This window comes from Phascolarctos cinereus, unplaced genomic scaffold (genome assembly GCF_003287225.1).
Source record: "Phascolarctos cinereus isolate Bilbo 61053 unplaced genomic scaffold, phaCin_HiC Scaffold_1;HRSCAF=81, whole genome shotgun sequence".
Classification (NCBI taxonomy): domain Eukaryota; kingdom Metazoa; phylum Chordata; class Mammalia; order Diprotodontia; family Phascolarctidae; genus Phascolarctos; species Phascolarctos cinereus.
The window spans coordinates 146,547,715-146,562,790 of NW_027555514.1; the positions used below are offsets into that span (position 1 = coordinate 146,547,715).

General features: G+C 40.1%; 1 protein-coding gene, 1 long non-coding RNA gene and 1 pseudogene across 2 annotated transcripts in view; 2 read left to right on the forward strand and 1 right to left on the reverse strand.

Moving 5' to 3' along the window:
- The window catches only part of LOC110206971 (uncharacterized), a 71,450-nt gene extending 70,716 nt beyond the window's left edge, over positions 1 to 734 (reverse strand). The window contains exon 1 of the long non-coding RNA XR_013486692.1: positions 317 to 734. This is a non-coding gene — a long non-coding RNA (uncharacterized LOC110206971). The remainder of the gene's footprint in view (positions 1 to 316) is intronic.
- Positions 735 to 754: 20 nt separating this feature from the next.
- RSBN1L (round spermatid basic protein 1 like) overlaps positions 755 to 15,076 on the forward strand; it is a 90,431-nt gene continuing 76,109 nt past the window's right edge. The window contains 2 exon segments of the mRNA XM_078154532.1: positions 755 to 1,176; positions 1,179 to 1,473. Coding sequence (XP_078010658.1) covers positions 847 to 1,176; positions 1,179 to 1,473 — 625 coding nt within the window. The 5' untranslated portion in view covers positions 755 to 846.
- On the forward strand, positions 9,927 to 11,957 carry LOC110206968 (vesicle transport through interaction with t-SNAREs homolog 1B pseudogene; annotated as a pseudogene).

Consider the following 15,076-nt stretch of genomic DNA (forward strand, 5'->3'; position numbering starts at 1 on the left):
TTGTTTCTTAATTGAAAAAAAGTAATATTTTAAACAGTCGTAATAGAAAATTTCTTACATAAGCCAGCACCCAGTCCTGATAGGTGAGAAAGACCTCAGGGTCTGGCACAGAGTAGGCGCTTGGTAAATGCTAGCTGACCAGAGACTGACTGACCCCAGCTTTCGAGGAGAATGCTCAGAACAAGCAGGAAAATGAAGTCGAAAGGCGGATGGTAGTGACGACGACGACAGTAACAAGGGCAGCCCCAGCATTTGGTCAGAAACACCGACTCTAGGTCCCTTCCTCCATCCCTGATAAGAACTTAAAACGACTTACTCTCCGCCTGCAGCTTCCCTCCTCTGAACATCCCTGAAATTGTCATCAGAGAGCGGGGAGCCAGGAAGGGGCCCAGCGAACAGGAAGAGAAAGTAATGAAGCGTAAAAGAAAAGAGGAAAAAAAATAGTTGTACTGACAGAAAGGTGCGAGACCTGGGGAAAGGCGGATTTGGGCATCTCGGGCGGGGCCCCAAGCTCTGCTGCCACCCCCGCGAGCCTCGGGAGGCGCGGATCTAGGGGGCGGTTGGCAGGCCCTCCCCGCCCCCTCTCCGTCTCGCGCCGCGTGCCGCAGAACCCCAACTCAACTTCATCTCTCTGCTCTTCGGTCCCACCCCTCCTTTCCTCATCCGCGAGTATGATTGGAGAGAGGAGGGATCCCTCAGTGCCGCCCGTCCTATGGCGAACGCCTCCGAGCCGTCCTTCCTCCGCTCCGCCCTTTCCCCGTCTTCCCCTCCCCTCCCGACGATGGCCCGCCCCTCTCGCCTCTGCGCTTGGGAGCGGAGGGAGAGTAAATACAACAGGAGCGCAAAATGGCGGAGCCACTGAGCCCCGTCCACGGCGCTGCCGCCGCCCCGGAGAAAGAATCGTTCTGCAAACCGCCGCCGCCTCCCTCTCCTCGGGACCCGTCATGCTCTCTGTCTGCCAAGAAGGTCCGTACGGAGGAGAAGAAGCCGCCGCGAAGAGTGAACGGGGAAGGGGGCGGCGGCGGCGGCGGGAATAGCAGGCAGCAGCCGCCTCCGCCTCAGAGCTATGGCAGCCCCGCGTTGTGGAGCTTCGCGGCCGTGGCCGCCGCCGCCACCCCTCCCGGCGGTTTCTCTTTTCCCGCGGGCGCCGCCACCACTTCCTCCTCCTCCTCCTCTTCCTTTCCTCCTCTTCATCCTCCTCCTCGTCTTCGTCGTCGTCGTCGTCGTCGTCCTCCTCCTCCTCCTCTTCACTCTCTCCCCAACCTCTGCCCCGCAAACTGCTCGTCTCCCCGACGCTGCTTCACGCTCAGCCCCACCACCATCTTCTGCTCCCGGCCCCCGCCGCCGCTAACGCCAAGCCTCGGAGACCCAAGGAGAAGCGGGAGAAGGAGAAGAGGAGGCACGTCGCCGCCGGGGCGGGTGAGGCCGGAGGGGCCCGAGAGGAGAACGGGGAGGTGAAACTCCTGCAGAGAGGTGAGTGCGCGCCCGGGCCCGTGGGGTGGCGGGCGCGGAGGGCAGGGTAGGGGAGCGGGCCGGGCAGGGGGCAGGAGCAGGCCGGGCAGGGGGCAGTGCCCGAGAGTCTGGAGCTCCAGCCTCTCCTTGGCCCTACCCTGGGCAGGGGGAGGGGTTGTGGTACCCAAGCGAAGGTTGGCTAAAGGGCTCTCCGGCGTCCGGCAAGGATGGGGTGGCCCAGGTTGGCACCGAGCCCGGGGAAAGGACCTCTCTCCCCGAGGTGACTTGGTCATCACCCCAGGGACAGGAAATGGAGCCTGTAATTTTAGTAGCTAGGGAAGGGAATGGCCGAAACTCTTTCTCCTCGTTCTCCTTCTCCTCGACGCGCGTTTGAGCCTTCGAGATGATGCGCCGTGCGGCTGGGCAAAGCTTCCTTTAGACCATCTTCCACGTAAGATGTCTTTAGGTGCTGATGCACCAGATCCCGGGGAGGGAGGCGTGGGGCATGAAGTGGTTAAGGCTTTGGGCTGCCCGGAAGGGATCCTGGTACCATATACTAGAAACACGACCCCTCCCCCCACCCCCCAACGCCAGCAGTAGCTTCTTCATCTGAAGATCCTGTCAAAAAAAAAGGGGGGGGGTTGGTGTGGAGAACACTGGCGTCAGCTGGAAGCTACCAGAGGCCTGAGCTTTTCATCCCTATTAGGGAAATGAGGTGGTGTCCTGGGCGCTGAGTATGCTATTTCTCTCTCCCTCCCTCTTTCTCTCTCCCACATATACATATTCTTGAGAGATTTTGGCGGCCTTACTCGAAACTACCCATTTCCCCATGCCCCTCAAAAAGTATCTGTACGTGTGCGTATGTGTATGCATATATATGTATATATGTGTATATGTTTATATATATATATATATATGTATATATATATATATTTGCTGTATTATTTTCCCTGCAATGGAGATTTAAATAAATACATGAGGGAGATTAAACTTTTTTTAAAATGACTTAAGTGGAAGTATATTTCAAAAAGAGGGGCTTAAGGATCTGATCCTGAAAAAGTATGTCTTTCAGATGTAGAGAACTGTCATAACATTTTTCAAGCGCTACCTAAATTTGTTTATGGTCTCTAGCTATTGCAGTATGATAATCTGGTATTATAACTCAGAGAGTAGTTGAGAACTAGAAATATATGTGATTTTTCAATTCCAATAAAAAATAAAAATAGCAGGAAACTTTAGTATTTCTGGTTTCAGGTAGTATCTTATGATCATGAAAATTTATTTATTAGTTTATTTGAATTGAGTTCTTTGATTATCGCTAACATTTTTACTTCTGTTTTCATGTTTTGTCTGTAACTTAACTATGCATCTAAGCTCAGCCATTTAATTGGGATCCCCCACCTTTGGGGAATTTCTTTCAGAGTACTTTTGAGAGGGATAGTTATTCTGGTTATGTTCTGAAGTACTGAGGAGCATATGTCTTGAGGTTATTTTGTTTTCATTATTGGAAATCTTCTGATGGCGACAAATAATTTTTTTTAAGCAACCACATATTCCTTGAATGCTTTTCAGTTTCTGTTATTAGTAATTAGGGAATAAGCATAAGATACTCCTTTGCCATATTGATCTTCACGATCAGGAAGGAATTTAATGATATATTTTCGTTAGGTTTCTTTTCCTTGAGTTGGTGAAAAATGAATGAAATGACTAAGTAAGATAACGGCAAAAAAAAAATTTGTCATTTAGAATGCTTAAAACACAAAACATTCCCAAGCAGTTGTTGTTAGTAATGTTTCTGATCTTAAGCAACATTTTGAAACCTCCTGTTCTTAGGGTTATGACCATTTTAACCAGATAAAATGACTTAATTATATTTGTTTTGTAATTTCTGTAAATTCTGTTACATAATTTCTTTTTTCATCATTTGAATTGTGTGTTGAAAATATCTCTAGGTGGCATATTTCCTTCTTGAATTTTTTTTTCTCTTAATGAACACCTAGGCAATCAATCTGGCATATTGGATAGAGGGTCAGCCTTGTAGTCAGAATGACTTAGATTCAAGTCCTACTAGATGGTTAACCAGAGGCAAGTCATTTAACCTTTCAGAGTCTCAGGCAGATCTCCAACTGGGGTTCAAAATCTTTTTGGTATGGAGTCCTTTGGCAAAATGATTACATTTGATCACTTCATCTCAGAATAGTACATAGGATTACCAAGGAAATTAATTAGATTGAAGTACAGTTCATAATAATGATCCAGGAAAGATTAGATTGTGCTGTGGTAAAGAAGACCAATATATCTTGCTCAAAGATTTTAAAGCTGCAGATCTGCGTCTTGGAGGTTGTTTTCACATCTAGAATTCCCTACACCCACTAGGGGTAAGATTGCTTTTTTATTTTTAAAATGACCATGTTACTGTTTTGGTGAGGAAAAAACTTAAGAAAATATAATGACTAATAGTTTTGTTTAACCTTTTCCTTTAGTCATGTATTGGTATATCTTTTGCTAGAAATCTTTATTTTCTAATTGAGAAAGATTGACCCATACCCTCCTGAAATAAAACATTAGCTGAGTTAAAAAATAAAAAAAACCCTTTTTCATATGAGTAGTAATAACTCTTTAACAGATTAATGAGATTTGATTAGTCCTGATGTTTCATTCAGATAGACCTGTATAACTATAATTCAGCCGTTTAACTTTGCAAATATAAGACCTAAATAAAAGAAGGTGGGGCAAATAAACTTAATTTTTTAGTGTTTGGTTTTTTTAGCTCTCTATCGAGAATAAACTGGATGGATATGGTAGTCGAGAAGAGGTGTGTTTAACCAATAAAGCCAGCCCTGAAGCCAGGAAGATATAGGTTTAGGTCCCGTTTTTCAAACATATTGTCTGTGTGACCCTGGGTAAATATTTAGCTTCTGAGTGCTCCAAGCCACTTTCTAAGACTATAAGTTGCAGACACATTACATACCTGCAGTGGTAGGGGGAATTCCTTCATCTGTGAGTTCCCTATACCTGCAAAATCTTGGAACCAGTTTTCTCTCCTTAACACTAGGACATTTCTCTTGTTTATAGGTCATTTAGCCATTTACTAAGAAGTAAGCAAAGAAAGGCTTCTTTGTGACCAAAATTGATTTATTAAATACTTAATTAACCCCAGATCCCCTATACCCCACTCATTCACTCTGTTTTACTCAGAATTCTAACAAGCTTGCTTTTTTGCTTTTTTCATTTTATAGATTAGAAACTTAGGAGAGGGATAATTGATAGGTAGTCTGACAGTCTTTAGAAGTGGCTGACTGGAACAAGACAGAAAAACTATAAAAAGTAGGTCAAAATAGACTTCTTTGGGATAAGATGCAGGGAGCCCTTCCTGCTTAAGTATTATATCACAGGACAATTAAGTTCATTATGATGATCCAGAAAAGGTTAAATTATGTTGTATTTAACAAAACAAGAAAATAAACATTTTAGAATGATTTCCATAAAATGATTGAAACAAAAGTTTTAGTGTCTTAGGTGATAGGGTAAGCTTTAATTATCAGGAAAATTCAGTTATTTGGCATATCTCATCCCCACATCAAACCAGACAAATTAGGTTTTATTTATTGAAACAGAAATGTGGAATTCTGCAATTAAAGAAATCAAAGCTGTATTCAGAAGGTAAATTTAGGAGAATGACTTGGTAGTAAGAGTACAAACTTAGTAGAAAATAGCTAAACATCTTAATCTGGTTCTATTGGCTGGTTATAGTGACATACTTGTATTGAATATCTGTGGTTTTCTAAACACTTAAAATATATTATACTAAAAGTCCGAGAGAGAGAGAGAGAGAGAGAGAGAGAGAGAGAGAGAGAGTGTGTGTGTGTGTGTGTTGTGTGTGTGTATGTGATGTAGATCTGAAATTTATATGTTACTTAGTCTTGAGAATTGAACTTCATCTTATAGAATTGCCTGTAGAGGTTGAATAACTTGACTTGGATCACACTGCCAACTGTGAGTCAGAGGCAGGACTTGAATCTTAAATATCTGAGAATCCAAGGTTTACTCTCTATTCATTAGACAACACTGCCTTTCGAAAGTATGTTTACAAAATATATTTTATTTAATACTAAGTTAAAAATTAGTTGTGTAATTTTGCTGCTTGGTTAGGCCTAAATTAGGAAGACATAAAACTGTTTATGTTATTGCCACATGAACTTGGCTTATGGAGAAGAGTGGTGTTAAATTTACTGCCACCTAGCCAGCATTTGCTGGACCTGTCTTTCAAGTGGCATGCAGAAGCTTGAATTCTTGTTTTTTTTTTCCCCCTGATTTTCATTCTAAAATCAGACAACAATTTAGATTAAGGGGAAGCTACCTTCAAGGAAGGACATCAAAGGTCATATCTATAAAAGCTTTGCTTTTTTAAAGGAAAATTAACATACTGCAAACTTTTCCATATTATATTTTAAATGTAACTCAGAAGCAATTTGGAATATTTAATTGAATATATATGTATGTGTATATATATCCATATATATAGATAGATAGATAGATAGATAGATGTAGACAGACAGACACAGACACACACACATTTTCAAATCATTGAGGTAGAAGTATAACAGACTTTATTGGCCAGATTTTAAGACTAAGGAAGTTTGTGAAAGTTACCTCAGCTCAGACTTTTTGGCTCTAGATTTTTTTTTTGTTTCATTTCCCAGTTTTTAGCAGACTAGAAATGGGAGAGAAGGATGGCTGTTAGAGATAAGCTGGCTAGAAATAGCTATTGTAACTTTATAAATTCTGAGAGTTTTGGTTGAGGAGCTGTTTATGTATCAATTGTAATGCCTTTTACAATTTTTTATTATAATCTTAAAATATCAATAAACTTGAATATTTCAGTATAGAGAGAACAGAAACAGAATTGTATACAAAACTGAATCTTGAGGACATACATCTTGATTTTATTTTAAAGTGCATATGAAATGTTAACACAACAGTACCCATGCTGTCCTCCTTGTCTGTGTATGTTTCTGAAATTCCCTCTTCTGAGCTGGTTTTGAATGTTTCACTGAAGCTCTTTTTTTCATCTCTATTACTACCAATTGATTAATCAACAAAAGCACAATTTCTAACCATTCACTAGGCACCACTCTTGTCTCCATTGCCTCTCTCCAAAAGCTCTCACTCGTAACAAATACTTAAGTTGATTCTAATGTCTTTTTAAAAGCCCGTAGCATCACATAGTTTCTCCTGTCTTTGAATTAATATGCCGCTTCCATTTTGACATTATGCGCTCCATTATAATTATTTATGTACGTGTCTTTTTTCCTCGACAAAACCTTAAGCCCCTGAGTGCTTGGACCTCATAGTCCCTCATCCTGCCTAGCATAACAATTTACAATAATAGGTGTAGAGTAAGTATGGAAAAATTCGATAAGTTAAAAAACAATGTTTTGCAAAGGACTGGATTTGTCTTAAACTTGAGGATAAACAGATTGATTTTCTACATATGTGCTGTTTCTCGTAAGCTTCTTGAGAACAAGGACTGTTTCATTTTATTTTTATATCAGTGGCTACTAATAAATGCTTGTTGAGTTTAAATGAAGAATTATTAGGATTTAGTGATTGGTTGTGGTGGGGGAAGAAAGTATAAAAATGAAGTTAAGGACAAAAAGTGACAAAAATAGCAAAATCAGGACACAGGGAGCCTTTTTTTTCTGGAGGAGGTGAAGAAGTGATGAGGGTTACCTTGGCTATGTGATGTGAGGCAATGACAGGCATTTTTGGGTTATAGAATTAGAATTCTGTTGTCCAGAACATTGCTCAAACAAGAAGGCCATTAACTGGGGCTTGGGAAAATATTTGTTTATAAATTGTTGGTTTTTCTTTTCTGCCTTTTTGCTAATTACTTTCCTGTCTTTGTTCTTGAGAACATATTTGGAATCTGCTCCATTTTCATTGGTCTTCCCCTCTGGCTTTGCTATTTCCCTTTCCACACTGCAACTGTCAGCTTTTCCAGTCCCTAATAGAGTAGAAATAGTCCTAATACTTTTTCATTTTCCTGCTGTTTTTATAAGTCTCTTGAAAAAAAAAGCACTAGTACATTCTTTTGTGAGAGTTGTCAGAATATTTGAAGAATATTTTACATTGTTATTCATTCATTTAATAAGCATTTATTATAAGCCAAAGTGTGCAAGGCACTGGGCTAGGCAGTCAGGATACAAATATTAAAAAATTATAGTCTCTGGCTTCAGGTATTTTACGTTCTTTTACAATGAGCATATAGAACTTGCACATAGATGAGTAGTTCATGACAGTGGCAAAGGAAATTTTAAGAACATTAATCTAAGAGTGATATGAAGATTGTATTGCAATTAAGAGAAACTGGAAGCAGATTATTTAGGAGAGTAATATGATGGCCAGTTAAAAATGATCTAGGAAAATTTGAGGAAGAAGGGAAGCCACTTTAGTTTGGGAAGACATTTTGGAATATATGATATTAGAAAGAAGAGATTCTGAAAGGCAGGGATTAATTAGATTTCAGCAAGAGATTTGACAACCTCTTCTCATTGGCCATGTAGACAAGATGGAGGAAAGTAATACTTTCACAACTGGTTAACTGACCAGACTCAAAGAACTATGATTATTGGATTACTGCCACCTTGGAAGAAGGCCCTTACCTAGTTCAGGAGCCCAGGGCGCTCTGTCCATTGCCCTGTTCTGTTGAATATTTTCACTGATAATTTCAACAAAGGCATGGATGGCATATTTACTACATTTTCAGAAGATGCAAAACTGGAATGACTATCTTACTTATTGGATAACAGAATCAGGATCCAAATAGATATTAACATGCTGGAAAGATGGGTCAAATTTAAGATTTTTTAAAAAAGAACATAAAATTTAATAAGTCCTAGTCTCTTTTTTCATCCCTAGAGAAACGGTGAGAAATGGTATGTAGAGACACCTGTTGTCAGAGCCAGAAGACGTAGGTTCATATCCCACCTCTGATACTTACTGTCTATGTGACCCTGTTCAAATCACCTACCTTCTCAAAGCCCCATCTGTTTGCCCTAGGCAGCTCTCTAAAACTATGAATTGCAGAGAAAATAAGCTTGCTTTGGTACAGGGAGTTTCCTCATGTGTTAGTTTCTTCCTATACTAGTGAAATTACAGGTTCAGGCCTCATCCTCATTTCTTGTTTTATCATAGTGAGAAGGTAGCTCTAGATTTGATTCTTTTCTTTTTTTTCTCTCAACGTTTTCCCTGTTATCTTTTATAGATAGGAATAGGTTCTTTTGTTTCCTATGGTCCCCTTGCTTTATTGTCAACAAAGTTGGAGACAAGAAAATTAGAGTTCAGTCCTGCTTCACAGTATAATAGCTGTGTGATTCTGGGGTAGGCCCCTAACCTCTCAGCTTCAGTTTCCTTGTCTTTAAAGTGGGAAAGCAGCTACCTCACACTGTGCTGTGAGGGCCACCTGAGATAGCATATGTAAAGTGCTTTGGAAACCTTAAAATGCTATATAAAGGCACTGTTCCATATTTTTCACCCTGTCTGGCCTATCCTTTCCCTCCTCCTCTTATTGTCTCAGAGGAAAAGGTGGCCTTTTTCCTTGTTTGTCAAGACTTAGCCTCTGTTCTTTATGCTGTTGAGACCATGCCTTCCTGTCTCCTTCAGAAGCTTATCTCATTTATCATTGCCCTAGTGTAATTAGACTTCAGTCTCTTAGCCATTGTCCTCTTCTTTGCTGCCTACACACATGTTCAAGTGTAACACATCTTTAAAAAACAAACAAACCAAACCCTTCACTTCAGTCCTCTCAAGTTACTATCATTTCTTTTCTTCCTTTCACTATGAAATTCCTAGAAACATTTGGCTGCACTTGATGTCTCTCCTTCCTCAGTACCCACCATTTCTTAGCTCCTTGCATTCTGGCTTCTTAGCATACCAAATGATTGAAACTATTGTAAGATTACCAGATTTAACAGGTGAACTGTTAAATCATCTGATGGCCTCTTCTTAGTCCTCATTCTCCTTGTCTTCTGCATCTTTTGTGACTGTTGACTACTCTCCTGGATATTCTTTCTTCCTTTGGCTCCAGAGATATTGATGTTTCCTCATGTTCTTTTTACATTATTTGCTCACCAGATTGACTTAATATCTTTTGCTGGAGACTCCTTTACTGGTAAGCTCCATTTCCTGTCTTCCAAGTGTGGGTGTCACCCAAGGCTCTGTTTATTCTACATCACTTGCTATGCCTTCCTCTTTTTTAACCTTTCTTATGATGTAATTATATTTCGTTATATTGCATAGCTACCATTTGTTGAGCCCTTCTAATTGTTGGGTACATAGTTTATTTCCTAGGTGGTTTTTGTTTTTATTTTATTTTTTTGCTTTTTAATATGCTGCTTAGAATATTTTTGTTCAGATTTCTTTTTCCTGTATTAATATACTAATATTAGGATAACTTTTTCCCATAGCTATGTCAGGATTGAATTATGGAGTTTGTTATTTTAATGGTTGTGTCTCAGAATTGTAATTTTTGTTTCTCTGATTTATTAGAGAGTTATTGACAATTTGGGTTTCAAGAATTTATTGTTCACAGTCTTTCTTGTCTCTTAAGAATTTGGTCATACGTTTATACATTTGTATAGTCAAGTCAGCAAGCATTCATTAAGTGCCTATTATGAAGTAGGCAGTACGCCAGATGCTAGAGTTACAAAGAAAGACAAAAAAAATCCCCTTTCTCAAGGAGCTCCCCCTAGAAAAGAGTCAATATGCAAACAATTATGTACAAACAAGATGCAGGGGAAAAGTTTCCTGTAGAAAGTGTGATTTTAGCTGGGAGTTGAAGGAAGACAGAGAAGCCAGGAGTCAGAAATGAGAACAGAGGGAGCCTCCCTCGCTGGGGGCTATAGAGTCGAGATACGCGGGTTGACCCCTACGCTGGGCTAGAAGTGGGCCTCTGGGCCTGGGACCTCGGCCCTGCCGGTGTGGGGGAAGCTCGCCCTATGCCATGGTAGCGGCCGTGTCCTCGGAGCCTTTCGAGAAGTTGCTTGAGATCTTCCGCGGGCTCTACGGTGACCTGCGAGGAGTCCCGGACAGGCTCCTGGGGACCGGGGGAACCGAAGAGAAAAAGAAGTTAATCAGAAATTTTGATGAGAAGTAACAGGAAGCAAATGAAACGTTGGCAGAGATGGAGGAATTGCTGCGCTATGCCCCCCTGTCTTTTTGCAACCCCATGATGGCCAAGCTTCGAAGCTACCACAGAGACCTGGCCAAGCTCCAGCCAGTGGTGAGGAGCACTCCACTGACAGTGCCTTCTGGGGGCCGAGGAGACAGCAGATATGGGGCATATGCTATAGAAAATGAGCACATGAATCGGCTGCAGTCTCAAAGGGTGTTACTTCTGCAAGGCACTGAGAGTCTGTAACTGAGCCACTCAGAGCATTGAATGTTCTCACCGGATTGCCACTGAAACGGATCAGATTGTTCTGAGATAATTGAAGAACTAGGGGACCAAAGAGACCAGCTGGAACTCACGGAGTCCGCTGGTGAATACAAACGAAAACTTGAGCAGAAGCCGAAAGATCTTGAGTTCAATGTCTAGAAAAATGGCAACCAATAAACTGCTTTCCATGATTAGCCTTCTGGAGCTGGTCATCTTGGGAGGCCTAGTCTATTACAAGTTCTTTAGAAAATAATGAAAATCCCTGCCTAGTCTTTACCCTTCTTGTGGATCTCTAAATCAGAGAGCTAAGGATCAACTTCACTGCTGTGGGCTAGCAGTTTAAGCACTCAGACTGTATTTAAGAGAAGGCAGACAAGGATTGGAAATGTAAAGTAATGGTAACAAGGCTGGGTGCTATACCAAGGTAACAAATGCTGTATTTATTAGTTCTTTAAATTTATAGACTATTCTAACATATTAACTCATGATAAACTAAATAAAACCAGTTACAGAATACAGTAACATTGGTCATCCCCCCCCCCAAAAAAAGGGAGAGCTTTTCAGGAATGAATGACAGCCATTGAAAATGCAAAGATTTGAAGATGGACTATTCTTGTTTGAGCAATAGTAAGGAGATCTGTGTCACTGGAGTATCTGGAGGGGGAAGTAATTTGTAAAAAGTTTGGAAAGTTAGGTAGTGTCCAGGTTATCTAGGGCTTTAAAAACCAAACAAGAGTTTTGTATTTAATCCTGAAGGTAATTCAGAGCTACTTTAATTTATTGAATGGGGGGGATGGGTCAGGTCGGCTGTAGTCAGATCTGTGCTTTAGGAACTTTAGTTTGACAGCTTAGTGGTAAGTGGACTGGAGTGGGGAGAGATGTGTTGACAAGGAGACCAGCCAGGTTATTGCAGTGGTTCAGGCTTGAGGTTATGAGGGCCTACACCAGGGTGTTGGCAGTGTTCCAGGAGATGGGAGGTGACAGATAGGATGTAGGGGTAGGGTCTACACGAGAGATATTACCAGGTAAAATTGACAGGATTTGGCAACTGATTGGACATGGGGAGTGAGAGTGAGGAGGAGGAGGAGGATGGTTGGAGCCAACCTGGGTTGGAAGCCTGGGTGACTGGGAAGGATGGTGGTGACCTTAACAACAGTGGGAAATTTAGGAAGAGGGGAGGGTTTTGGGGTGAAAGATAATGAGTCCAGTTATGGACATGTTGAGTTTAAAAGATTCTTTGGGATATCCTATTAGAGAAGTCTTAATAAAAAGTTTAAATAATTTTTAAACAATAGGTTGACAATTGGAAATGCAAGATTGGAAGTCCTTATATACTTCATGTCAGAATTTTTATTAGAAGTGGCTATTGCAAAGATATTTCACCCCAGCCTTTTTTTTTAAGGCATCTTTTTTGTTGTGCAAAGCTATTTATTTTAAAAAATAATTATTCATTTAGCCTTGGTGTGTTGTAGTGGGTTGAGCATTGGACTTTGAAGTTAAAGAAGATATGGAATCAGGTTCTACCCAGTGGATACCTGGGTGGTGCAGTGAGTGGAGCTCTGGCCCCGGAGTTGGGGGACCTAGGTTCAAGTGCTGCCTCATCCACTTACCAGCTATGGCAAGTCGCTTGACCCTGATTGCCTCCAAAAAAAAAACCCAACCAAAAACCAAAAAAAACCCCCAAACAAACAAATTCTGCCTCAGAGACTTACTATCTATGACTCAGGGGAAATAACTTAATCTCTGTGGGCCTCAGTCTCCTCATCTATAAAATAAAAGGTTCAGTCTTGACCTTTGAGATTGCTTTTGGATCTAAATCTCTGATACTGTGTGTGATTAAAAAAAAACCATACTGTAATTTCTCAGCATATGGTATGGCCTTACAGTCTAGAAGAACCTAGGTTCAAGGTGCACCTCTGATAGCTAATATCTGTATCATCATAGTCTGGTCCCTTAACTTTCCTGAGTCTCAGTTTTTTATTCTTTAAAGAGAATGGTAACTCTTGTAGTATGTACCTCACAGAATTGTTGTGTGGCCCAAATGAAGCAATACGTATAAAGCTCTATATGAATGCCACCTATTCTTTTTTCTTTTATTTGTTGAATAGAAAAGGATTTTCCACCTTATTACAGTTTCTGCAGGTGTAGCATTCCAATATATTCTCATTTTGTGGGTTTTTTTTTAAGGAAATGTTTAGATTATTGATGAATTTGGAATTTATTGTGACATGAGGTATGCTATCCTGCTGTCCTATTTTCCTGAACAATTTTCCTTCTCCAGTATGTTGTGATCTTGGATTTATCAAGTATTATTCAATTGTATGACTTCATTCCAATTCTAGATGAGCTAATCTGTTCCGTTGAATTGTTTTTTCCCCCAACTTTTTAATCTAGTACAGACAGTTCTGACATACACTGCTTTGTGGTATGATTTATCGTCAGGCACTTTAAGTCCCCTTTTTTCCTTCATATTTTCCCTTTTTTGTGTTTCATTTTGCTTTTCATTTGAAGTCTCTTTTTAGTTAATTGTATAAAGTGTCCCACGGGTATTTGATTGTTAGTTGCATTGAAAGTATAAATTAATTTGAATATTATTTCCATCTTTACCATGCCAACTCAATCTGGTTATATATATTGAATATGTTTTCAGCCGATTTTTAATTTTTTTCTGTTAAGATTGTTTCACAATTGATAAGAGTTTTATGTGTGTCTTAGGAGATTAATTCCAAACATTTTGGTAAATTCTGTTTTGTAAATTTTGTGAATTTTATTTGCTTTTCTATTGGTTTCTTTAGTTTTTTGTTAATTTTTTTTTCTGTCTTGGTCTGTGATTAGCTGAATGTATATGACACTGAATGAGGAAACTTTTCTACAAAGACCAGCATATTACTGTTCTGCAATGTCTAGTCTTTTTAGAGGTACTTGTACCCAGATCTTCCTGACTCTGGGGGCTTCTCTCCTTATGCCATATAGCCTATTGGTGTTTTTTGTTGAAATATATACATGTCATTGAGCTGAATGGGTTTATCTTATATTTTGCTATCTTGCTGAAATTATTTGTAATTGCAATTAAATTCTTTTTAGTCTCTTAGTTGTTATAATAAATTGTTATACCAAATAAAAAGGTATTTAAATCTTTTTCTGAATAATCTCCTAATGTTTTTAAGCATTAAAAATACTGGATAAGAATAAAATGCTCTTCTTTATCCTTATTTTTAGGAAGAAAACCTCTAGCATTTCTTCTTGACTTATGCTACTAGTTTATGGATTCATAAAACTTCTTACCACATTTCCTTAGGGGAACTTTGATTTCATTATTTTGAAATACAACCAGTCAACACCTTCCTAATCCTCTGGGGTCTTCTAAGTGAGAGGAAATGAGTGAACCTTACTATCATTGGATTTGGCTTAAGGAGAGAATAACATACACACTCAATTGGGTATGGAAACCTATCTTACCCTGCAGGAAAATAGGGGGGAAGGGGATGATAGAAGGGGGGATAGACTTGGGAGAGGGGGTAATCAGAAGCAAACACTTGAGGAGGGACAGGATCAAAGGAGAGAATAGAATAGGGGGGGGTCTTGGGATAGGATGAAGGAAATACAGTTAGTTTTCCACAATATGGCTGCTATGGAAGTGTTTTGCATGACTACACATGTATGAGTATATCAGGTTGCTTGCCTTCTCAATGAGGGTAGGTGGGGAGGGGAAGAAAGGATAGAATTTGGGGTTCAGAGTTTTAAAAACGAATGTAAAAAGTTGTTTTTACATGCAACTGGGAAATAAGATATACAGGCAAAGGGGTATAGAAACCTATCCTGCTCTACAGGAAAATAGAAGGGGAAGGGGATAAGAGAAGGTGGGGGGGTGATAGAAGGGAGGGCAGATTGGGGGAAGGGGTATTCAGAATGCATGTCGTCTTGGCGTGGGGGAGGGGAGAGATGGGGAGAAAATTTGGAACTCAAAGTCTTGTGGAAGTGAATGTTGAAAACTAAAAATAAATTAATTAATAAAAAAAAAGGCTAGAACTAATGGATTGGAATTAACAAGATCAAAAAATAAGGGGCCTGCTAGTTGTCACACTAGATAAGAGCACTGACACTGGAGTCAAGAGGACCCGAGTTCAAATCTGGATTAGACACATAACACTTACTAGCTGTGTGACCCTGGCAAGTCACTTAACC